Source organism: Xiphophorus couchianus, chromosome 24, assembly GCF_001444195.1.
Source record: "Xiphophorus couchianus chromosome 24, X_couchianus-1.0, whole genome shotgun sequence".
In the NCBI taxonomy this organism is placed as follows: Eukaryota; Metazoa; Chordata; class Actinopteri; order Cyprinodontiformes; family Poeciliidae; genus Xiphophorus; species Xiphophorus couchianus.
Window position 1 is genome coordinate 10,523,377 of NC_040251.1, and position 25,607 is coordinate 10,548,983.

The 25,607-nt window shown below is 38.3% G+C and overlaps 1 protein-coding gene across 16 annotated transcripts in view; it reads left to right on the forward strand.

Annotated features, from left to right (window-relative positions):
• The first annotated feature begins 516 nt into the window (after nt 1-516).
• Nucleotides 517-25,607, forward strand: part of hspg2 (heparan sulfate proteoglycan 2) — a 123,656-nt gene continuing 98,565 nt past the window's right edge. For 12 of the 16 annotated variants that reach the window (XM_028010347.1, XM_028010348.1, XM_028010344.1 and 9 more), the window contains exon 1: nt 518-1,096. In XM_028010347.1, the coding sequence (XP_027866148.1) occupies nt 1,028-1,096 (69 nt within the window). In that variant the 5' untranslated portion in view covers nt 518-1,027. Of the gene's footprint in view, nt 1,097-25,607 lie in introns of all 16 variants that reach the window. The other 4 variants (XM_028010360.1, XM_028010359.1, XM_028010350.1 and 1 more) reach the window with 3 other exon arrangements.

The window sequence follows — 25,607 nt, forward strand, 5'->3', positions numbered from 1 at the left end:
AGAGAATTGGCAAGAGCAAGCAAGGTGGATGAGCAGTATTTGCACCAACTGATGGTGTCACCCAGGACATGTTACTATGAAATATCATCTCTGCTGCCTGTATATTGAGCTGTTAGCATGTATTGACTGTCAGATTTTATGCAAGACTGACCACTGATATCCTTCCTGCCCACAGCATCACCACCCACGACTCTGAAGAACCCTGGATCATGAGTTACAAAGTTTAATTCCCCTTTGGGATAAATGCTTTACTCCAATAAAATCTGACAGAGGTTGAAGGATTTTGCAGTGGAGGATTGAAAACATACTGTATGTACAAAGCTGATAGAAAATGTCATTGCCCCAATACACAAGCGTCACACTTAAATATTATTTGTGATGATTTGTGATATAAAAACTGTAATAGGCAGTTTGTGGTTTAAACATAACATTCACAAAAGGTTTACGGGTCTGAATTGTGCAAGGTACGTGGAGGACTGTTGTTTTCTTAGGACTCCACTCATGTGAGAAGAGTGTGGTCACCATGTAAAAGAGCCAGCGTGGGTCTAGGTGGCGTCTCCCCCACGCTGGGATTAGCTGTCTTTCTCTTTGCCCTCCCTGAATTCCATTCCGCCTTTTACTTTCTCGGCTTCCCTCTCTGCGCTCCGGAGGACTTCCCAGTGACTTTGCGTGGCCGCATTCAGCCCCACTCTGACTAACTCAAAGTCCCAAAGTACTGCTGCTGCTGCTGCTGCAGCGGAGAGTGCGCAGGAAGGAGAAGAAGCACGTTTGGAGGTCTCGACATTTGGCGTGTTTCCGCAACCTTCCCCCCCACCCCCCGCTCCCCTCTTCCTTAGGGAAACGAGCGCGAGCAGGGAATAGTTTTTACCTGTTGATGAGGTCCCACGGGTGGCAAAGGAGCAGGCGCATACAGTGTGAAAAAAACTCGCTCCAGCAGCGGATCGCGGGAAGCGAGTAAAGGACCCCGGGATTTTTTTTTCTTCCTTTTTTCCCCAGCAGAAGCAGCCTTTGCTGGGTTGGTGGGAAAATGGGCTCTCCGACCTCCTGGAGCTGTGGACTCATGGTGTCTTTGATACTCGCATGTCAGCTTGTTTCTGTAAGTGAACTCCAACTTTTATCTTTTGCACTTTTAACCACTTCGCTGGACAGATTCAGAAAAACAAAACATATTGCCCTCGGGTCAAAGTAACAAACCACTTCCTATATACCCCCTGCGGGGAAAGAAAATGGTGTTTTGGATTTATTTTTGTATTTATGTCATGTCAGGGGTGCATGCAGGTGGGCTGTAAACTCTTACCAGCATGTTCTGCAGAGGTGCGTTTAGAAGTAATGGGACAAACCAGAACCCGAGTGAAGCCGGGCTAAGTTTGTCCATAGAAACAAGCTATTCATAGTCTCCCCTGGAGAGCTGGAGCATCTCAAACTTTCTTCAGGCTGCACTCTCTGTTTTCTGCTACTTAAGAGAAGATTGTGATTTTAAAAAAAGAAGCATGAACTAATCAGAGTTCCTTAGGGTTCTTCTAATTTTGATGCCTGCAATATTCCTTCAAAATAAAACTCATGCAAAGTATGGAGAGCTGTACGTGCCACAATGTAATACATGATAAAAAATATTTTGTAATTATGGAGAATGCTTTTTAATAAATTATATATATGTTATTGCTCATTTGAATTTCCATAAGTAAATCATTAAAAGTGAAAATCCTTAATTGAATTTAAAGTTGTTCATTCATTCAATCATTCATTCATTCATAATCATGTAGAATGATTTTACCATTTAATTTTTGCTGAAGTGCACCTCATAATAATCTAAACTGTAGGTGCAGCTTATCATGTATATCCCAATATTTGGAAAAATGAATGTTCAATTTTAAGTTAACTTATTTTTAATGGTAATGGTGATTAAGGAACACAATTTTATACATGATGCTATACTATTCTGTTTCATTAAATACCTCCTGCAATTTCTTACAAATTATTCCTCCTCCCAACCTGCGCATCTTTAATCTATGTTTTATTGATACATCTTCTTAATTCATTAATCTAATCATAAATGTCTTGCACAAGCTGGAGCAAATAAATCTGATTTAAATGTAAACTTGCCAAACGAGCAACTGCTAGAGTGAATCATTTTTTGCTTCATTTTTAATTACTGAAAGTACTAATGGATCAAAATATACACATATAGTTTCACTTCCAGTAGGCCGCCTATGCACTGTGGAGTGACTTATTCTTGACAAATCGCTGACATTACAGTCTAAGAACCCTGCTGTCTTCACTCCTCTATATCTGTTGTATGAATCATATAGCATATGACCATCGCCTTGCAGTTGAGAATAGCCTTCCCCCCACTCTTTGCAAACCCCCTCTGTCTGCTCTCTCACCTTTATGCCCTCTAATAAAGAAAACTGTCATGAGGCGGTGACCGTGTCACCTCTGCATCGATTTGATCTGAAGTGAAGCTTTTCTCAATGATTTGATGCCATCTTGGTGGCAAGCATACATAAATCTTTCACATTCCTGATCCAGAGCATTAAGCCACTGGTATGTCCAGAGTTGAGAGGGTACAGTGGGGTGCATGTACAGTAAGTGCCCCAGTTTACCTGCACAAATGAAACGCTCAGCTTCAAGCTATGTATCCTCTAAAATGTCATCGGACCACTCAGATTCCCCAATCTCCACAAGTCTATCCTCATGTGCTGTGTGCTGACAGTGGAGGGTACCACAGCTGTGATTAACAGCTTGGTCAACAATAGTAGCATAATTGAATTAGCTGGAACCGCAAGCATCTGTTTCTTGCATTAGGACTTTGAACTACAGCAGACTGACTGCCTCTTGATTCAATTAGGCACATGTACCGGTGTTACTACAGGGCCCTCCTCTTTCTCTCTGCTGGAATGTCACGGTCATGCGTATCAGCTCAATACAGTCTGACTCAATGCAAAGTCCCAGTGGGTGCGAACTCCACATCAAATAAGGTTCCAGAGTCTTAACTGCAAACCACTCTGTAGCACTTGCAGATGAAGTTAAAACTAGATCAGGCTTTTTAGCTTGCTCTTTTAGGTCTCACGAAATGCTGCCGTGGGACAAAAGTAAATCTGATGTGTATGAGGGTGTTAAGTTGTATCGGCCTGTAGTGCAATAAGTCGCACTTATCAAGCTGTTATGCTGGTTTTTATGAGGAATTTATTTTCATTGTGTCTCTTCTTCTGCTTCCACTTGCTGGATAGAAACCTGAATCAATCTGAATTTTGTGACTAAGCTATGATGTGCCAGCAAAGTTATGGTGAGATGACATTTTAAGCTATCGGTAGCATCTTATGTTGGCCATTGTCATGGTTATCTGGACTAATGTTTATTAAACACTAGCCTCTGTTAGTATTCTGTGGAGAATTTCCTCCAGTTAGATATCCAAAGACTCCCAACATAAAACATCCAGAATGTTTCATGACAGACAGAGGTTGCCAACCTCTTCAGCCTTCCAGTTATTTAGTGAAAGTCTCATTCTCAGCCATTGTACAGTGTGTGCACAGTAAAACCAGCTAACCAAACATCATGGAACTCAACTAGGGTTACTAGGTGACGAGCTAGGATTGCTAGTTGAGGGGAATTGCCTGCTGATTTGTGATGTTACATTCCAAAGGATTTTGAAACGGCTCTTTTTCCAGATACCAAAAGCCATGATCTTGTTGCCAAAATATGGCTGTTTTTTTTTTTTTTAAGTGCATTAAGAAGTAGATCTCCAAACTGAAGTACAAAAATGTGCAAAATGTGAATTTTGCATAATAGGTCCCATTTAATAACTTTATACATCTGTGTGCTTCTTTTAACTTCATTTTAAACACCTAACTGGTACTGAAATGTCAAACTTTGTGTTTGTTGCTTAGCAACGGCATTCACATCAAAGATTGTTGTTACTATGACCTGGTTGTGTTTGCTCATGGTGTGTTCTCTGCTTGGAAAATTATCTGAGTTTTCAGGGCTTGTCAAGTTAAAAATCAGCTGACTTTGGTCACCGGCTGATACATTGGTGCTTCGACCTTGAGTCGAAGCAGATTTTGTCTGTAGTGGCATCTAGGGTGTAAATAGGTATCTGCAATGATTGTCCTTTATGTGAATCTGGATAATAAAAGGCAACAATGCTAATGTGAATGTCATAACCTGCTCAGATAATCTGAAAAACTAATCTGAAAAAGCATTTGGTGTTATATCTACATCTAAAATATTAGTTAATTTTTATCCAAATATATAAAAAGCTATTGTGGAAGGCTTAAAGATTCACTTGGGGCTCTGGAGCCTCCTGCTACAGATGGTTCCACAAGGAACCCTTGACTTCATTGGGGATGGACTGAAATTGGCGTGGATTTCTACAGAGTAGTTTTTGTCATTGACTCTACTGGATGTAATTGAATCTCTGATCCCTTTGATGGATCTTGTGCAGCAACAGTTTGATTTATTTAGTCTGCGATGGGATGGTTGGTCTTTCCATGCCTCTTTGCCGCCTCTGATCAAGGTGCCACACCGCTTTAATTACTATTCAGAGTTGATGTGAGTGGATGGAGCAGCAAAGCACAGCTTGGCAAATACTAACTCCTCGCCACAGTTTGAACAGAGGAAGATCCTCCTCCTCAAGACCTACTCACATAATTACTGGCTTTGGTAAACATTGCAGGGTTGAAACATAGAGTGGCCATCTTAGCTGATAGAACAACACTGTTAAACTGACTCGGCTTTCTTTAAGCACATCTGTACATATGGAGTGCAGGCTGTTGACTCTGCAGTGAGGTGCCGGTACAGAGGTCGGGGGTGAGGAGTGTGAGCCTGACCATTTTTCACAGTTCAGTTAAGTTTTCTCATGAGTTATTACTCTGGCGAGACTGACTGTGACCATGCTGTTTCCTGAACTTTTCACTGTGAACACATCTCTACAGTCATTAATGTTGTTCTGTTTTAAATCTACTTACAAATTCACTTTCTATGTCAGATGTCTGACAGAAATTCAGGGAGAAAAAATCTAAAAAAATGCTTGGTGGTCCAAGAAATAGCTCCTTGTTTCACTAGAGCTAATATGCACTTAATTGATATCTTAGAAGTAGGGTTAGACCTGCTTTAGTTCCCTCCCAAAGTGGACCTTTTACCACTTTGTGAGTAAACTAATTTCTTCAGAAAATATTTTAAATCTCTAATATTTAGACATTTGTGTTGATTTTCTCTTGACTCCACTGTACAAAGGTTAAGTAGAAGCAAATGTTGCAGTTCACGAAACCAACCACTCTGTTGTGCAGTAGGGCCTTCCTCTTTTGTTTGCTTTTATTACTTGTCTTACTTTTATAGTAAGTACGGAAATAAATCACCATCCGAAGGACAACACACTATGATTTCAACCTCAGAAATATGTCAAATTGCCACAACCATAAGCGGATTCTTGCAAAATTCCAGTCTTTCACCAGGTCACCTATGAATTTTTTGTTTTCTAATGGAGTTCAGTATTCACTTTAGCCTTTCCTGCTGTATTGCAGCTTCCTTCTCAGTTTTTGTCCTCTAGGGCAAAGTTGTGTGAAAATTGGCCATATTTCTACACCAGGGATAAGCAATAACTCCACCAATCGCTTGATAATTAAATTGAGCTTGTGTCTCTCTCTCTTCAGACCGGACGACAAAAGGCTTCTTTCGGGTACATCGGTCTCGACTGACCCCTCCTCTTCTCATTTCCTTAGAGTGAGGAGAAGTGAACTCTCGCACCAGTTACTTGCTAGATACATGGTCTTGTACCACAAAGTGTAGGATGGGAGTTCTGTGAGGCGTAGCAAGCCAGAGAAGCTCTAGTTGAGATGTAATTAGTTTTAAAGCCAAATGCAACAGCTGCAGCATGCACTTTGGATTCAAACTGAATCACCGTTGTGAACCTTAACCTGTGCGAGGCGGTATGTTGCATTTGTTGTAAAACAATAGAAACTAAACACAACAATACAAAAAACATGCCTCTCCACCTAAAACGTAATCATTTGATGCAGTTTTCCCAACTGTGAAAAAAAACTACGACCTCACTCAATCACTTTGGTGTTTAGCTGACAAAGAAAATACGAAAAGGTAAAAGCATAATGATCCACACTCACAGACCGTGTAGTTAGCACATCTGGCAACATTGGTACTCCTGAGAAATCCTACCTGGAGTCACACAAATTCAACATGTTGGTATTTCTTGCTCAGAATCTGCCTGGCAAAAGTAGCTATTAGTTTACCTATGCCCCTTTGAAGCGTCTGCTTTTATTTAAGTGGAGTGTTTGTGTTTTTGGTTTGCCAATTTTCCCTGTCTGAGATAATCTTAATCTCTGTTTCACATTATCACAGTATTTATAAAACATGTTAAAAAAAATACGTAAAAAGCAATCATCAACTACACCAGTGGTAGTGGATTTTGCAGTTTGCTTTTGTTACTTAGGTTTTAATACACAGACCTAACAAAACAATTAAATAAAAGCAATGTCAACTTAATTTAAAAGAGCCTTTAAAGCACTGCTACCTCAGTCAGAAGGATAACTGACACTTCTTTAGTTTTCACACACTGACTCTGTTGTTCACACCTGGAACTATTTCCACTTGTAGTTGCCTTTCTTGCAAGTTTTAGGAGCCTTCTTTCAGCCAGCAGACCAAAGGTATGGAGCAAAAAAAGGCAAGGTGGGTGGATAAATATGCTACTTGATGCGTCACACAACTGGAAAAACTCTGGTAACTGCGGGACTTTCTCTGACCCCGCAATGAATGAACATTAAAGCACAGGATCTGTATGACAGAAAAATGTTATGTTTAAACCATAATTTTTATATAATCTTGCCGTACCACCATACTAGCAACTGGCTCATGCCAAATGTAAACAATATTCTTTTCATAAGTTATGGGATTATTCTAGTGAATAAAATAATTAAAAACAACCTTTTTTTTTTACTTAAACTAAAGAATTGATTTTTCTCTTTTTTCATTATAAGAAATTACTACTGTAATACAATCAGATTATATTTGAAGGCTTTTTACACACCAATATCCAGTGGGTGCTGTTATGAGGATATCCTAAATTTATACACTGTGCAGAACAAATCATTAATTTACACTAATGTGTACAGATCCTTTAACGCCGTAAAGAAGAGTAAATCTGCTACAGTTTGGTACCTGATCTTTCCTTTGTGACTCACCTTTACACACACACACCACACATAAAGTACTTTGCTGTGCTTTCATGCCAACTTCGCATCCGTGTCGGACTGAAGAGCCAACTCCAAACACAGCTGCACCCCGGCTGGTACATCAGCAGACTGCCCAGCATGTGCTGACATGAGCACACATACTGAAGACGGCCTGTTGTAACTAGAGTCTTACTCTTTCCTTCCACATTTCTGCCTTTGAAAGGCTCATGTGCTGTTGTTTCAAAACACAGACACCCATAAATGTATCGTCATCAGATCAGCCTGTCTCTTTTGTCTGGCAATTCCCTAATTATGTCTTCAAAGCTTTTTATGGAGCACAGTTTAAAGTTAATCTTCCTTTAAAGGAGGGAGGGCATTATTAGCTCATTAAGCTGTCGTATTTTCACTTGGATGGAATGCCGTGTTCAGCGGACCTCCAAACAAGATGTAGGAGAAAATGTCAAATAATTTCACCCAAACTCCACTTAAGGGAGACAAGAGAGGTACTAAAAAGTTCAAAATGCAGAGCCAACAATGCTGCTGCTTTTTATCTCATTTGTTTGGATCTAGTGTCTTTGTAGATTTAAAGAAGCTGCTTATGTTTTGTTTTACTTGCAAATGTACACTGATAGAAAACAACTGTGCTGGGAAATGAACTGCTGCAGGATGTCACTAAATTGAATTTTTTTTAAAAATCAAACTGAAGAAAAAAGTTAATTTTTTTTTATTTTTATCTGGGCTTATGACATAGCAAAATGGAGCGGATCACGTGTTTTTGGTAATAAATATTCTAAGCTATTGGATTTGCATGTTTGAGCCAGAATTTCACTCTTGTGACCCTTCAAGCCATTATGGATACCACTCTCACACTGGGATGCTTAAGCAAAAGGTACCAACAGCAATTAGGAGTTTTAACTGGTACAAAATTGTTCATTTTCCTGCTTGAATTTTACCATCTGATTGATGTTTGTGCATATTTGATGCACACAAATGCAGTCTGGGTTATAGGTGATTATAAGTTGAGTCATTCCGGTAGGATAATGCTCATTTAAAGTCTGCCTGTGGATGAAGAGGGCGACAAATGCAGAAAGAAACTTTGTTGCTGTCAAAACCAAACTTTACTCTGATGATATAACTTAAAAAATAGGTAAATAAATTTGTTGAATGGTGCTCACGGACACAGTTCTTTTACACATAAAAAAAATTTTATAATTAAATTTCATCTACAAAAACGAAATTTTTTGTTCCGGAGTTATGGAGCCACAGGTGCAATAAAACCAGTGGCTCACAGGAAGGTCATGGGCTGTCTTAATGACCCATTACTGTCACCAGGCAATAAAACCCAGCAGCATACAGAAAAAAATTACTCATCAAGCCTGGTTACAAAGACCAACCTCAGTGTTTTTACAATTCATTAGTTCAACAGGATCTGTTCATTTTTTGGGATGTTGGTAGTAGAGTTTACAGAGAGGATGACTCATTTTTAGTTTGAATGGCTGGGACCAGTAACGGGCTGGTTGGGGAATTGCGAATCATTTTCTGTAAGTGTACATCTCTTCAGAAGGGAAGCTGTTACTCGGGGAAGAAGACTTCAACTTTGCTAATTTAAGAATCTGTTGGGTATAAAATTAAAAAATGCACAAAGACTACTGAAAAGAAAAGAGTATTTTCTATGACATATTGAGATAATTGAGGTTCATTAAGGCTGCAAGAGAGAGCATAACCTTACCATAATGGAGAGAATAAGAACAGCAACACATTGCCAGGTCAGACCACTATGAAACATGGAGATAAGAGACTAAAGTTTGATCGGTGTAACGCAAGTTAAATGTTTAGAAATAACCAACAGTCTTAATCTGGAGATCTTTAAGCCTAACAAGAATCCTTCCGTTTCATGAAAAGAACAAAAACATCCAACTTTTCCTTCACTTTAAACAGTCTTTGAGAGTCATTGAAATGTTAACTGCATTGCGCTTCTCCATTATTGGTGCTCAATCTCCTCTCTGCCCTATTGAGTCAATCATTGTTTGGAAGCATTGATGTGGAGTCACTTCTGGTGTTTTTCATTTAAGAAGCAGAATCTTTGTCTTGTAAGCTCCCTCCCACCGAATACATCCACTCTCATGGGGGTTGCTGGCCTTTTCTCCGAACGTGGTTTTTTGTGTCGAGAACAGAAAGGAAGTCTTTTCTGGGACGCTTAGGGTCAGTTCTTTCTGTTTCTACTCTGGTTTTACTCATCTAAACAGGACAAATGATATTTTATCTTGGTGTTTTATCAGCATTGATAATCTCCGAAGTTTGTTGCAGTGCACATCCCCTCACTGCAGAGCAAGTCTTTACCTGTAAAACAGAAAAAAAGCAACATCCACCTCTGCAGGACTCGCTGAAAGAAGAGACAACCTTAACAAAGATGCTGCTGGATGCTTGATGTTTCACAGAGGGAGGCCGGTGTGTTTAGTTCTGCTGGCCGCAGGGTGTGAATGACTCAGTGAACAGTAAATACAGAGCAAGCACTGGCTTCCTCTCTGAGCTTGCCTTTCTTTGATTCAGGACTCAGTTTGGCAAAAGTAACACAAGCTTGCTGCTGCTCAGTACCCCGTTTACTGGATACTTTGACAATTTAGTGCTTTTTTCTTTTGGACACTAGCTGAAGAAAAAGCCGAACCCAGTTGATGTTTCAAACCCCAGAGTTTGTTTTAAACCAAGACTAGAAATCATATTAATCATATTTTTTTATTTTAAATAGAATCAGACCCGATAAATCTACAATCAACTGCTGAATGAAAGTCCTACATAAATGAGTTTTTTATGTGCTAAGGAGTTCTGGTCGTTTTGACATTAGCAGTTTTGGGTGTTTCATACACAACTTTTCAAACATGAAACCTTAAATTGTTATGTCATTGGACAATTTGCGTCAATCATAGGTTTCTCCTACTCCAAAAGAGGATGTTTTGTTCCATTTTTACAACTGATGATTAAAATAAATTTTCTATAATCTGCTCTTACAGTCTGCTATTATTGCTTTCATTACCCCAATGAATAAAGTCAGCTGAGGTGATAGATATTTATTTTGGTTTAATCAGGAATCATTATTTAGAATTTTATGAGTCAGTCCAAACACTGTACTATAAATCGGAACAGATCAAGGGTTGAAACTTAAATTACAACCAGAAATTGGTATCAGGCTGTAAAAGCCTGACTGATGAGCTTAGAATGAGATCAAACTTTTGTACATAAAAACATATGAGCCACTGTCTTCCTTGTTTTTACTTTTTGTTTCTTTTTTGGTCTGGATTATCCTATCTGTATTTGGGTTTTAAGAACTATTGATTCAAACATCAACTATAGAAGGAAAAGAAGTGTTCTAGATTTATTGATAGTCATTTTAAAACCAGCAGATTACAAGACCAGAGCATCTGTTCCTAACATTTATCTGATTTTGAAAAGGTGCAAGCAAATGCATTGTTAATGTTTTTAGGAACTTAAAATAAAAAAGATATTTTCGGTTTTGATGCAGTGAACGAACAAAGGAAAACCTCAGATGTCAATCACTGACCAGTAAAGCAGCACGATATTGTGAAAACATATAATTACACTATTTAATCAAAAATAGTTGTCTTTAGTCTAATAAGTTACTGAACAGTGTCTTCACAGGTCTCACTAAAATGTCAGTCTGGTGTTGCTTGCATTTTCACTAAAACTAGGAAAATAGAGCACATGACCCCAGTTTTAAAGTCTTTATGGCGACTCTATGTACCTCAGAGAATAGACTTTAAAATGCTTCTGTTAATTTATAAATCACTGAATAGCTTAGCATTAAAAAACACTGAAGATGTGTTATCAGCCCACTCAGTAGGTGTTCTGGTTCTGGTCCATTCTGCATTCCAGAACCAGAAGCAAACATAGAAATACTACCTGTGTAGAGTTACATTTGATTCATAACAACTGGAACAGTGATGAGTACTCTTGATGTATATTTGATGATTATTATTCTAGAGTATTTTGATGGCAATTTTTGATGAAATGTAATGTTTCTGCTTTTTTTATAATTGGTTACTGTATTATGAGTTACAGCACTTCAAACTGCCTTGTTGCTGAAATTTACTATACATACAGTATATAGCCTGACTTCAGTAGAAACTGTCCTGCTTTACTTATTTTATAACCCGATAAAATCACTTAAATTGTCTGTAAATTTAGTATTGCTACAACTAAGCAAAGTAGAATGTCTACATTTTTCATCTTCTTTTTTTAATGTTGTAAATTTTTATGATAGAGTCACAGCAGTCATCGGCAGAAGCGAGGAGGTTAGCTGTGAAAGCTAAAACATGAAAAAAGAATAACATTTTAAAACTGGTGCGACGGAGGCTGGAGTCCCGTCATGGAAGGATAAAGATGAGGCAAAGCCTGGATATTGTAGAAAGCCTGTGATCCAGGAGGATGACAGAAATATAACAGCACACCTTCCGTCTGTTTGCACTGGAAGACGACTTTTGGACAAGCAGATTCTGAACCCATAACTTTTTAGTTTTTAAATCTTTAGACAGACTAAGATTTCCCTTCCAGTGTGTCTGCTCTGTGCAGGAATCTTAAAGGGACAAACCTGTCAGCTGCTTTCCAAAGATCTCACGATATCATTTCTGCACACAGGGCGTTCGCCTTTGAAGCTGCATGTAAAGTATGTGGCATAATACCTCTGGTTTACCGGGTTTGGATCCTCAATGCTAAGGCTCGGCTTTGCCCTTATTGTGAGCCAGCCAAAGCACTGCAGAGAGCTGCAACAGTCTGGTCTGTGTTATCATGTCAGCTGCTGTCCCACGAGACAAAACACACACTTGGTGAAGCTCCTGGTCTCTAAGGAATATTCTCTGTTGTTTTTACCTCAACTCTATCTATTTTTTGATTTTTTTCCAAAATAAACTGGTCAGTGGTTGAAAGGAGGAGCAACAAAACGTAGTTCTGATGCATTGGTCGCTGATGGTCTGAACCTTCTGCCCGTTGCTCAGTCACAGCCCTACTCGGGAAATGAAACCTGGAATTTTCTGCAGGACAAGACGACCTCATTTCCCCCACAGCAAAGTTTATTCAGGCTTTCCTGTGCACACTTCAGATGTCCTGTTCGACATATGTTGAAAGAAATAACTCAGGTTGGTTGTTTTTCAGCCCCCACCTATTTTATCCCAATTTAAATTAGTTTTCCTCTTGTGTTCATATTTAAAATCCTCATAGATCTCACTCTTTGTGGTGGTTCCTGTTAATGTATGTCTCAGCAAGTCATTTCTTAATTTTTTCCTTCTCAGTCTTGAACCTATGTGAGGTACAGTTAAGCCACAGAGGCACTTCCAAATTTTTTCCCCTGTTTGCTTCGTTAAATGTACTTCACTTGGAGTGCCTGGCAGCGGGTCACAGAGTGTAGCTGCAAAGCTGTTCAGAAGCTTTGACAAGTTTCCATAACTTGGCATGTCGTGCACTTAAAGTAAAGATTAATGAATTCCCCTGGACTTAATTATACCAAAGCACAAGCCCTTGTTGTTCCTATTTTTCCTCTTTCAGAATATGACATTTGAATTTCCATCGGAGCGTGTTTGAGCCAAGTGGAGCTGCTAAGCTAGAAGCTTTTATTTCCTTTCAGGTTTGGCTCTGTGGAAGATGGACATTCCCTGCCATTTTTCTCCAAGTGTTCTGTCATGGAATAACTCTTTGATTGACAAAACAAAAACCGAATACTTCTTTAGTCAGAGCTATGTGGCTGTAAGAATAAAGCAGAGAACTTGCCTGTCTGTGCAGTTCTGCAAATTAAAAGTTTGTTGCAGCTAATCAGAATGAATTATAGGGAGGATTTATTTTGATGGAAAAATAAAGGATCTTTCTGTAACTAAGCAACCTAGTTGTTGACTGCAGCTACCATCATTTTGACTTGTTAAGCTCCCTGCTACCAGTTTCCCATAACAACAAATCAAATGAGTGATTTTGAGGAGGGGGAAATTGTTGGTTATTACTGAAACACTGTAGTTGATGTTTGACAAAACACAGGCAACTGTCAAATGTGGCTGTCTGAAAAATTTATTTTTTAAAAACATTTTCCTTTAAATTCCAACTTAGAGATTTCAACCCTTATGCTCTCTGTTAAGTCAGGCAATGTAAATGTTTTACTTAAATGTGTATTTCCACTTCAGAAAGGTTTTTGCAGGAGCCAGAGTAGTTTTGGGGGGCTGCCTGAATTTCCACTTCATCTACCAGGGCAAAAAAAGATTAACAGCTTAGAAGACGGCTCAGACATTTAGTAGGAAGGTAGTTCCTGAACCTTTGGGGTGGAGAGAAAGTTAGTGGAGAATGGCGTGACTTTGCAAAAGGCAGTAAGCAGTAAAATATTTGATTTTGACTGAAACTGAATGATTTTCCCTTCTTGTGACTTATCATTTGGAAAAATATTTTTTTCCAATCAGGAAATTAAAAACAAAACTCACCAAGTTAGCTACCAGTGATGCTTAAAGATGAATTCAGAGGAAGAACATGAATGTAAGAAATAATTAAAATGGAAACTGTATTGTACTTTCTGAAGACATGTCTGCATTCATTCAGCTGGTGAGACCTGAAGCAGATAACAGGAAGGTTGAACACCGTATGGAAAAGGCATTCTTTTTTTATACTTTTGAGCTTTCAGCCTGTCTATCATGAAATGTGTTGAATTTGGCAATACTGGTAGCATTTTGGAAATCTCAGTTGAGGTAAGAGTCTACTCTGTTTAGGTAACACAGGAAGGTGGCTGTTTCTGTAACGCAAGATATGCTTATGAGGGGTGCACCAATAAATTGGCCTTAATTTCCCTAATTTTGGGTGATCACAGATTGATTGATACCGTTCTTATCTATCTGCACAAAGGTTTGGAAAGTTTAAACTTTACAGACAAAAAAAAACTGGTACCGGACAAAATTGGAATCGGTATTTTTATCTTTTTAAAGGTCGATGATTACCCAGAAAACTATCATCAATGCAATCACTGATATAAGGGGTTAAGAAAGTTCAAAATTTCCCCTGTAAGGGATAAATTTCTGTAATGGGATGTTTTTTTCTCTCTCTCCCTCAGAAAACTACAAGTGAGGAATGAGTTGGGTGATTGTCTCATTGTAGTAAGCAATTCCTATATTGAAAATTCAAACATCAAACACGTATGGGGAGAGTAAAGGTTCAGGGAAACCAAGTTCTGACGGATAAAGGTATAGGATAGTGTAATGGAAACATACTATAGTACATTCTCTCCTATTACCTCCCCAGGCCACTGCTCCTGTAATAACCTTAAAGACAGTAAATCTGGATTATTTAAGATCCTGATATACTAACCCAACAACAGACATTACAAATCTCTCAGGTGTCTAAACATTTTTCTCTTGTGTCTTTTCAGTGTCTGTCTGCAGTGTTTGTTTTCTAGTTGATTCAACATGTTGAATCTTCTTTGAGTCTTTCAGGACTTGTTCAGGCCTGGCATTAACACACATCATGTCTGATTCAGATTCAAGTGAAAAGCTTTCAAGTATGACTGATCATACTTGGTATTAAAATCCTACTGAGATGATAAGATCCTTCCTAACTGTATGTCTTTGTGTGTAAATAAATATAATAACGTTGACATAATGGGATTTATACACAACCGTCATGAAATATAAAGTCAGAAATAATTTAATTTTGCTATTATGTAGACGGAAAATGGTTGGGATTCAGCTGAATCTTATTTATTTTTGATTTATTGACTATACAACTAAAATCTAAATTTTGTTGGTTGAAAGACATAAAATGAGAAAATTAATATAGAACAGATGTTAAATATTTCTGATCTGATGTTTTACGTGCATTCACTTGAATTTACCATCATTATTGGATCACCCTATATGGACCTTTTTTTGTATGGTTTGAACTGAGTCAGTAACCTCATAGAGGAAATGGATATGAAAATGGACGTGATGGTATCTATCACTTCTTCATGAAAAGATACAGGTCTGAATGAATCAAGCTTTTTGTAATATGCGAATCTGTCTAAGGTTTTTGCATTGCTCTTGATTAATATTCCAACTTGTAGCTGGAAACCATTAAAACTGAACTCACTGATTATTTTCGAATACACTTCTCTTGAAGTTGTTCCTGATCACCACCCCGGGGAGAGCTTAGTGATGAAGTACATCCTTATGATTTCATCTTGGTTCATTGAGTTTATTGGCTGGCAGCAATTAAAAAATCAAAGAGGCTTCTTAATTGTTACGTTACCTAATGCGGATTGACACCCATCATGCACCCAGAAGCTTGTCCGTTTGTACCTGGCAAGACATTTCAGGCTGTAGTTTGGGCTTGAAATACAGCTGGGGAGGCAAAGGGAATGTGTGTGGTTTTAGCCCAAAGCAGTTGTATGTAATTTTCTCTCCACCCAAAACATCTGTTGATTCCACAGAATAAGAAGTCATCCAAGTTCTCCATCTAGGAAACCTGTGTGTGGGTTTTTGAACGCTGTAGCAGCGTTCATCAGAGATCTGCAGATATAGAAACCATCCAGAAAAATCTATGAGTCCATTTATTTTCTACACCCAGTAATCTGTGTAGGGTTGACTGTTGCCTATAATAAGAAACAACAACTGTACTTTGAAGAACAAGAAATAAAGTTGATTTCTGACTATGCTTAAAGCTAAACACGGATACATAAACATCTGAATAAAACCCCCAAATAGTGGCATGCTTTTATATTCAACCAGATTGTAGCATATGTGAGTGGTATGCCCTGGACAGGTTGCCGGTCAATCACATGCACATACTGTAGACATATTCAGAAGCACCTAAAGGACATTAGTGATCGATTAACTTGAAATGCATAGCATATGAACACTTTGGTGAAGAATTGTAGTTTTAAGGCAACATTTACACAGGACTGCTGCCTCAAAACTGCCAATATATTCTAACGTTGATTGGGGAAAAGTTATACATTTAACCGCCAAGACACACTGGGTCAGCTGTAGATGTCATGCCAAGCCACTAGATGGTGCTGTGATTTTTGCATGTCATCAAACACGCATGGGCTTCTGACCCTTAGCTTCCACATCATTAGCTTTCACCTCATTGTAAAGTGCTCATGTATTCCTTATCAGAAATTATGTTCAGAATTTTCTAGAAAAAAAATTAAAAAAATTTAGTTCAAAAGGTCATTAATAAATTTTGAGCTTAGTCTTGCAAAATTTCTAGAAAAACTTTAATATTTCTGAGTTTCTAAAGTAATTTTTTCTAGCAAAATCTAGAGATTAATCTCAGAATTTCAGAATTATTCTTGCAAATGTTGACTTTTGGAACTCAGAAATTTTCTTTTAGCAAAATGTCTGAATTATTTTTGCTGGAAATTTACTATTCCTTTTTTTCTACCTACGATGGCCCTAATACGCCGTTGCATGTAAACGAGCGGTTAGATTGCAACAAACATGTTATGATTTAACTGAAGAGCAACTCTATGTAAAAGTGATTGGAGGTTTTCTCAAAGCTTTCATAAAAGTGGAGGTTAGCCTTTATTTTCTCCGCTGTTATGTCTGTGATCTTTAAAGACAATAAGGCCCCAGTTCTCCATCTGATTTTCATGCTTAAACCTCCATCAAAGTGATGCAATTATTGCTTGATAAGGGGTAATTAAACAGTTCTTCCCTTGAACTTAGGACATGTCTGAGCTAACTGTGCATTAACTATTCATCTGCAGAGGATGCTCCTTCAGCTGCAACAGGATGATGAAGGCCTCACCCACTAAGGCTCTACTACGACTCAGTCTCTGGTTCAAGATGTAGGAGTGGGTAGTGGAGGGGGAGTACAGTTTGGCACAAACATCAGACTGCGCTCAGATCATCTGGCACAGACATCAGTCTTGCCTGCGGGCGCATTAATAACCCCAGACTGGTGTTTCATCAGGGCTTTCTCAGTGCAGGAATAATGGAAAACAAGATTTGTGTGAGATAATAGGGGAGCGAGAGCAGAGTTGTTCTTTCATGCGGATTCGTGTTTTAGATCAGGCCAGCCAGACGGGCTGAGATTAGGGCTTGATCGGCCTTGAGTGGAGTGTCCGCAGGTTTTGTAGAGAGGATGTTTTTCTAAGCTCATACTGGAACAGTTCACAAGATCTTAAATGTTAAAATACAGGTGCATCCCATCCAAATGTTTAGTAATTCAGTTCAAAATTTAAAACTCATTTGTTATGCTGATTTATTCATGTACATTTTTACTTCAATTATGTGTGATTCTTGTGACTTACAGCTAATAAAAGCTCAATTAATTACTGCATTAATAGCATAGAGCTGATGAGCCTGTGCATCTACTAAGTTGGTACATTAATCTAGGCTGCTAGAAAAGCGGCTTTTTGCATTGTTGGTTCTGGTGGCTCATCATCAACTTGACCAACACCAGCAAATTAGATTTCTCCCTAAATCATCACTGACTGGGGAAATTTCACTCTGTACCTCAAGCAGATTAGATTCCAATCCTTCAAACCTTGATTTCTAAATGAAATCCACTATTTGCTTCCATCTAAAAAGAGGGAGTTTGACCACAAAGCAAAGTCCAATCTCAGTTAATCTTCCCCAAATGTTTGAATCTCCTCAGTGCTGTGCTTATCTTTGTTGCTTGAGAACCTTTTTCTGCAACATATTTTCCTTCCACTCAATTTTCCATAAATGTACTTATTTGCAAAAGTCTCTGAACAGTAAGATTATCCTCACTGTGGAGGGTACTAATAATCATCCAATGGACAGCTATAAAACAACTGCAATTAGAATTTAGATAACCTATTATCCTTAAAATAAACTCAGACAATATACTGCTTTGTGGAAAAATGCATTTGATAATAAAGGAGTTCCATTTTATGAAGGGGAATCATTTCACTTTTTGATATTGTAATTCACTAAATTGCTCCTTTACTTTAATTGGAAACAAACTATATTCTGCATCTCAGCACATTTGAACTTGATCATTGTGTCTTGTGCTTGGTGTAAAAATATTCCTGTGGAAGTTAAAATCTGCTGCAAGTAGTTTATTTTGCTGACAAGCTGAACAGTTGGCATTAGTAATGAGGATTAAGGTCACCGGAAAAAAAAAAAGAGTTGATGAAGAAAGTTGTGCAACTAACTTTCTGGTGAAATATGTCAGATTTTTTTCTGTTACGTTGCCAAATTCAAAGAAGTCTGAGGAAAGTTGAAATTCAAGAGAAAAAAGTCTCAATTCTTGGATTAACATCAGAGTTCTGGGGCCAAAGTCTGAATCCTGAGAAAAAACAGGATTCTGAGATTAAAGTCAGAATTCTTTTTTTTCCAAGTGGCTCTAATCTTATTCCATATTTGTATGTGAAACATGTAAAGAAATGGATTCTAACTGAAAAGCAGTGAGTGACAATAACATTTATTTTAAAAAGTCCCATTGAGCACATTTTATATGCTAAAGCCTGCAGATGGGTGTTGCATTTCTCATCATAATGTGACCCTCTGATCAGAAATACTTTGCTTGTCGCCTGTTTGTTCCTATAAACGTCTTTTTTGCTAGAACCTTCCAGTATAATTGGTCTGAACCATCCCAGCTTCTGCTTTAAACTGTCACTGATTTGGATGGATGTTACCTCTCTGGTGAAAACGCCCCTGAATAATTGCCTTCCTTCCACTTTTTTCTCCTCTGAAAGGTCAACCGGCTTGTGATGGCATGTGCATCAGCAAAGTGATGAGTCATACATATGGAGTAGCCAGGGGTTAGTTTCACTGGGCTTTCGCAGGGTTTGCGAAAGCAGGGTTACCTGCAGGGTTTGCCCTGTCACCACACCTTGGTGGATTTTCAAACAGATGCACTGCTCCCCTTGCCTGTAATTACCTATTATTATAGAAGGAAATGGATCCCTTGCATCTGCTTTCAATGAATAGGCAGGTCACCCCTGCTCCTGCTTTTTTATATTATTGCATAAACTCAGGGCAAACAGATGTCTTTGTAGTTGTGAGCAAATTACCAAATGAAGGCCTGCATTCTGAATTATGGGGACAGGTGAAGAAATCTGCCTGCCAGCTGTTGAAAGAAAGGTACGTCCAGACTTTGTTTATGTCTGTCAGATGTTGATGTTTTGTTTTGTCGTGCAGCTTGTACAAAGAGGAGCACATTGTCGTAAGCTTCTTGGATCTATTTGAATCACATGCAGCATTCATGCACAAATCCGAACAGTTGCCTTCCTTTCTAGGTCAACATACTGTTTTATAACACTCAGTAAACAAATGTTCTTGGGGTTGCTTTTTTAAGTGTGACTGATTCAGAGTATTTTATTTTAATTGGTTAGAAGTTGGTTATTGTGAAGCAGAAGTTTTCACATGATTAATTAATCTTAAAGATATTCAAATCAGAAGGTTATGTCCGATAGCTGATATTGTTTGTAAAACTTTGAACTTCTGATACTGATTTTGGCTGATTATTATTTAAGAAAATATCATTCAACATATGCTCTAAGTACTTCCTGTTGTGATGTCATTATGTATATCAGGGGCAGTGGAGAACTCACGTTGTCTGTGTGAGAGAACATTTGTTTTAATTTATGACCTTGTATTAGCAGTTAGCTAGAATGCAAAACCTTACTGCAAATTTCCAAAAGGCTGCAGACATTTCAAAATCCAGTATATTCTATGACTATGGCAAAAGAAAAAGACTAAAATTACTGTGCTGTGTGTACTTCTAGTATCTCTGGAGTGGTTTCTCCTCTTTTCCTGTCTTGTGGATTAACTGCAGAAATGTTTCATCATTTTGTATAAAATACAATTTCCTTTTATAAAGCTACAATGTCATTCTGCTCCCTCTAATTAAATTTCGAAACACCTCACTAATACTAAAACTAGTTCACTTTCAGTTGTCTTCATTCAGTGTCGGCGTTCACATAGTGTGAAAACCGACACCTGGTATTCCTTTCATTCACTTTATGTAGAAAGTTCAGATTTATTTATTTTTTGCTGACTGACTCAGAGCTGATCATTCTACAAATACCTTGTATCTCTAATAAGTGAGTGAAAAAATATGTTTTTTTACGCATAGACTACATCCTCCATTTTCCACTAGAGGAAGAACTTGTGAGAAAGCAAATGTTTTTTTATTTTTTTTCTGGATTTATCAAACCAGATGCTCTTCTTGTTTTTTTGTTTGTTTTTCAGTGATCATATGGTATTAATTTGAGCAATCCAAATAAATACATTCTTAGAGTAAACAAATCTTCGGAAAAAAAGTCCACATCAAATTGCCCTCACATTCTTCAGAGCTTTCCAGTATTTTTTTTTTTTGTTGTCAAAATAGGCTTCTTTATTTTTACATCCACAAACATTTCCACATGCCCACATGAGCATTAAGAAGTCATTTTAGATTAAATACAAACTTTTACACCCGGCTGCTGACTGTTTGTACTCTTTGAAGCCTTTTATGATTGATAAATCAATTAGAAAAATATCAGGGTTTCTGTTTGCAATTAGCAACTCCAAAGTAAATACCCTGTAATCCAGCCTGAAATGTCAGAAAATTTATTTTTTTAGCTTCAGCTTTAAGATGGAAAAATGACGTTTAATGTTACGTGCCCTTGAGTGTATGTCAAGCTATGCAAAGCTAACGGGACATGAAACATCTTCCTCTTCAGCTTGCACCAGAAAGTTCTGCATCATCACTTGACATTTAAATCTGGCAGAGACTTGAGAACAAGGAGTTATTGTGTATTTCATGTGCTCTGCTGCATGAAAGACAAAGCCCATTGGCAATGAAGCTCTCAACCACAAGACTTTTATTTGTTTTGTCAAAATTAATTGGATCTAGCTTTCATCTATCGATCCACTGAAGTTCAGTGTTTAAAAGCTAAATACTTGCATTAATTTTAGCATTTGGGCACTTAGCTGTAGTAGATATAAATATATTATACTACTTTCTTTTGTATTTCCTGTTGGTTGAAATTAATAACAATGTAGCAAATATATGTTCTGGTATAGAATAAACATCTAGGTATTGTTCAGCTCTGTTTGCAGTGTGTTATTTTTGAGACGATCACATGGAGGAAGAGTAAGTAGAGTAAAGGAAGTGTTTAATTTAGCTTAGGGATTTTTTCTGGCGCTCTAGGCATAAGATCCAGCAGGCGTGGTTCTGTCTGGGGGAATTCCTTCCCAGAAGTTCATCAGGAAAATGGGATGGCTGTAAGGCTTTCCAAAATTCTCGTTTATCACCCGAACTGCCTTGTGCTTTTTTATGTTTCTTTTTTCTCTCTTGACCTGCTGTCTGATCTGATTATTGCATATCTACTCCCTGAGGGGCATGAAACCAGATGTGCACTCAATCTATGACCTATATTTATAAATCTGCTTTTTGAATGAGATAATTGTCTTTGTTGCTACCTGTTTGTTAATTATGTGAATCATCACAGGTGAGACCAAAAGACAGACTGCTGTTCTGTCTGTGAGATAGACTGGTGAGGCATCCCTGCAGGGAAACAGTCTAGACAGGAAGATTCCATGAATTGGTGATTTAATATATTGAAGGTTGCATTGCTGATACAGTCACTAACCAAATACACATTGTGATAGCCTTTCAGTGTGACTCATACTGATATGTTTTATCTTGGGTTAAACAGGATGAGAAGCCTAAAACGGGGAGAAACCATTATGGGTGAGAACAGGATGCATGCGAGATTCATTCCAACAGCAAGGTTCTGCTGCAGATTAAAATGTTATTTAATGTAACAGATAAAATGAAGAACACAGTTACTTACAAAAATGTTCAATCCCGTTAACTTCAGTGTACGTTATTTGGATTTTATGAAACAGATAAACAAAAAGCAATGGATAACTTTGAAGAGGAAAGCAAATTATGTATGTTTTTTATTTATTTATTTTTATAGATGGCAATCTGAAATGTGAGGTGTGCTTCTCTATTCAACCCTCCTGAAACACCTTTGTATAAACACCTCCCCCTGCAGCTACATTGCTTACCTTGTGGATTATGCTAGTTTTGGTTCATTTTTATTGGCTTATTCAGCCAACTTTTTCAGGTCTGACCGCTGGTTCTAAGTTGTATTTAGGTCTGGACTTGGACTGGGCCATTCTTATACCAAATTGTACATGTCTCTTAGGTTTGCAGCAAAAACACAAAATCTTACCAAGTACTTTTGACCTAGTTTCCAGTGTAAGTGTCTTAGTGCACTTGAAATAAGGCAAAACTATCTCACAAGTAAATTTTCAGGAAGGTATCTGAGCTTGTTTTAAGTCTATAATTCCTTAATATTGATGAAAAGGTGCTAGTTCCATTAGCAGATTATTTCACTTTTAACAAGACATTTGTTCCATGCTATTAGTGAAATAATCAGTCAGTGGAAGTGGTGCCAGTACAAGTCCAAATATACTTGGCAAGATCTTGTAAAAAACATTTAAATCCACGCATCATTTGCTTTTCATTTTAGACTATCAGCACTGATGTCTCCTTAGAAATGCTTACAATGTAAAAAGAAAGATAATCCTGGGTGTGAATACTTTTCATGGCACTGCATAAGTTTTCTCTCTCTGTCGTAAATTTGTAAGTGTATTTTCTCATGCATTGAGAGATCAGCCGATAAAAGAAGGGCCTATAAAAATTGTAAATGACGCAAGACAGCTCCGATGGCTCAAGAAGCTTTTGTTAAGCCCCGTGTTGACCTTGGATAAAAGTAACGAGGGAACCAGTGTTTATCTCCCATCCAACAGCTTTTCCCTCAGCACTCATTCATTACCATATCTTCATCCTGCATTCTCTGTTTGCTTGTCCAAAGTCTGCCCTCAGACTTGCTCAAGTTTCTTTCTTCTTCTAGCTGAGATTTTATACATGTTGCAAAATAAGTCGAACAAATTGAGACAGAATAAGAAACCTATTGTGCAAATTTTTAACTCCTGCCAAAAGGCTTTTAAAAGTTTTTTTTTTCCCAGGGGACTTGTTCTCATAAACTCCTATTTCTAATGGTTCTGCTAAATTGAGTTGAATTAAGAAAAGCTTTCATAAAGTGAATGTTTTGAGGTCCAGCCTCCACATTTTCTCATGCTTCTCGTGAAACAAGCTCTATTAGATAATCCACTTCTTTGCAGAAGCCGGGCTTCTTGATCCTTTGTTAAGGGTGACAGAACGTGTTTGAATCATGAGTTTAAAGGTTTGAAAGGAGGAAGAGCCAATGAGAAAAAAGGTTTTACGTGAAGAAAGTGGGTACCTAAATCCTTTTCTCTGTCTGATCCTGATAATTCCCATCAGGAGTGCTCACTTCTTTCCTCCTTTGGGGTGCTGCTAAAGAAGTAAAGCTCTGGCTTTTTTGAGGCTGGTTTAAAATTACCTTGATCTTTGGATTGGGGCAGATGAATGACTTCCCTCACCAAACATAGTAGACCACCAACAGGAAAGTTCCTTGTCAGGTGTGGGCTTTAGGCCACATCTCTGCAAGACAGTGTGTGGGTGGATTTACTTCAAAACATTCAGGGCTATTATTAGGCATTAAAGGGACCTATTATGCAGAATTATCATTTTGGACATTTTTACACTTCCCTTTTTGTCCCAACTGCTCCTAAAAACAGCCAAAGCGCTTAAAACACACGTAGCTGTTTTTTGGCAATAAGTTAATGTTTTTTAGTGTCGGGTAAACAAGCTGTTTCAAAAACCTTCCAAATGTCGAGTCACATAGGTTACATAGGTTACTTAGCAACCCATGTGGAGATCCAGCACATTTGGTCAGCTTGTTTTACCACTGTATACGCTGTACAATGACTGCTGAAAAACAGTGTTTTGTTGTTAACTTACCACCCAGAAACGTCTGGCGACATTGTTGTTGGTTGTTCAGAAGGCTCTACTTCTGGTTTTCAAAGCTGTATGGTTGTACAGTGACACATTGAGATTGGGGGGGGGGGGGGGGGGGGTGCGGCCAGCAGCAGCTTATTTGGATTTAAAGTGACAGGAGGCCCTAAAATAGCTAATTCTGAAAGGAGCCCAAAGTAGGAAGGTCTGAGCAGACTAAAGTCTCATTATCTAAGAATAATTTTGTGCAAAAAATGTTATGAACATGTTTTGAAGACATTGTTCAAATAAGCATAGTAGTTAACTTTTAAAAAATTACAGACTGTCAAGATAAAACTCGTCAAGTCACAAGCCATATAGCATTGTAGAAATTTGCAAGAGCAAAACAAGACCCAGGATCACTGAGCGATTTGAAGATGCTTTGTGTCAATTTTCATGGGTTAAGCGTTGTAGGTGTGCCTACTTGCTTAGCAGCAATTGGCTCTGCCTCCTACCGCTCACAGTTCTCTATGAAACATGGCTTTCTTTAGTGTTTATTGGATCCCGTCCGGCCCTAACCTCATATAAGGGAGTTGAGGAGAGCTGCCAGCCCCTGCAGAAGACTGCCTCCTGTACTCCGTTTCTCCAACAGTGTGAAAAATGCATGTGTCAGGTTCCTGCGTAGGTCCAGCTCCTGCACAGAAGCATCTTTCAATAGCTCGCCAAGCATAATAAAAACAACCTCTCACAATCTTTAAAATCCATAAATGGTCTCACCACTTTGATGGCAAAATCTGAGGAATGTGCAGAAAAGTTCAAATCCTGCATGTGGCAGGTAATAAAACTTTCAGTGAAGTTCTGCTTTGAAAGGTTTAATGAACAAGACATTACAAAAGCTAAAACAGGATTTGGATATATCTCCTCACAGGACCTTTCCCTCTGTCCTTTCCTGCACCCCTCTCTGTCTGCAGGGCCCCTGGGGAGGGTGTAATAACACCTGCAGCTACGCAGCTTCAGAGGTATTTTTATCTCCTCCTGGAATTCCACCTCTGTTCCACCTCTCCCCAAAGAGCTCCTGTCTAAACTCATGGGAACTCGGTCAGAGGCATTCTTTAACATCACTTTACCTCAGTGTCCTCCTCACCAATTTTTAAAGAATGCATAAAAACTACAATTAAATATCTTGTTTTGCAGTAGCATGATCTCATATTGATTCTTTTTTATTCCTTCTCTGATGATGCTTTGATGAACTACTTTTTACCAATAAGACAGCAGTTCACAACAATTCAAAGAAAAGGGGTGTTTAAATCAAGAATCCGCCTATCCATATTTGGTGTTTCAATAGCTCAAACACCAAATATCCATTGACTTTTGCTTAATCTGGCTTTCCCATCCTTCATCGGAGGTGTTGAAATCGACTCTCATTGATGTAGTAGCACGAGGAAAAAGACATCATCTTGTTTGCAGAGAGGTATTCTTCCATTCTCAACACAAGCTCAACAATGCTCTGTGTTGTGTAATTGATCAGAAGTTTGTGAACGACATTAATGGACTTTTTCCACTTGTACTACTTTTAATTTTGCCTTTTTTTCTTACCCAGTGGAATTAACTTGACATCAGATCATCCGCTCAATAACTAGAGAA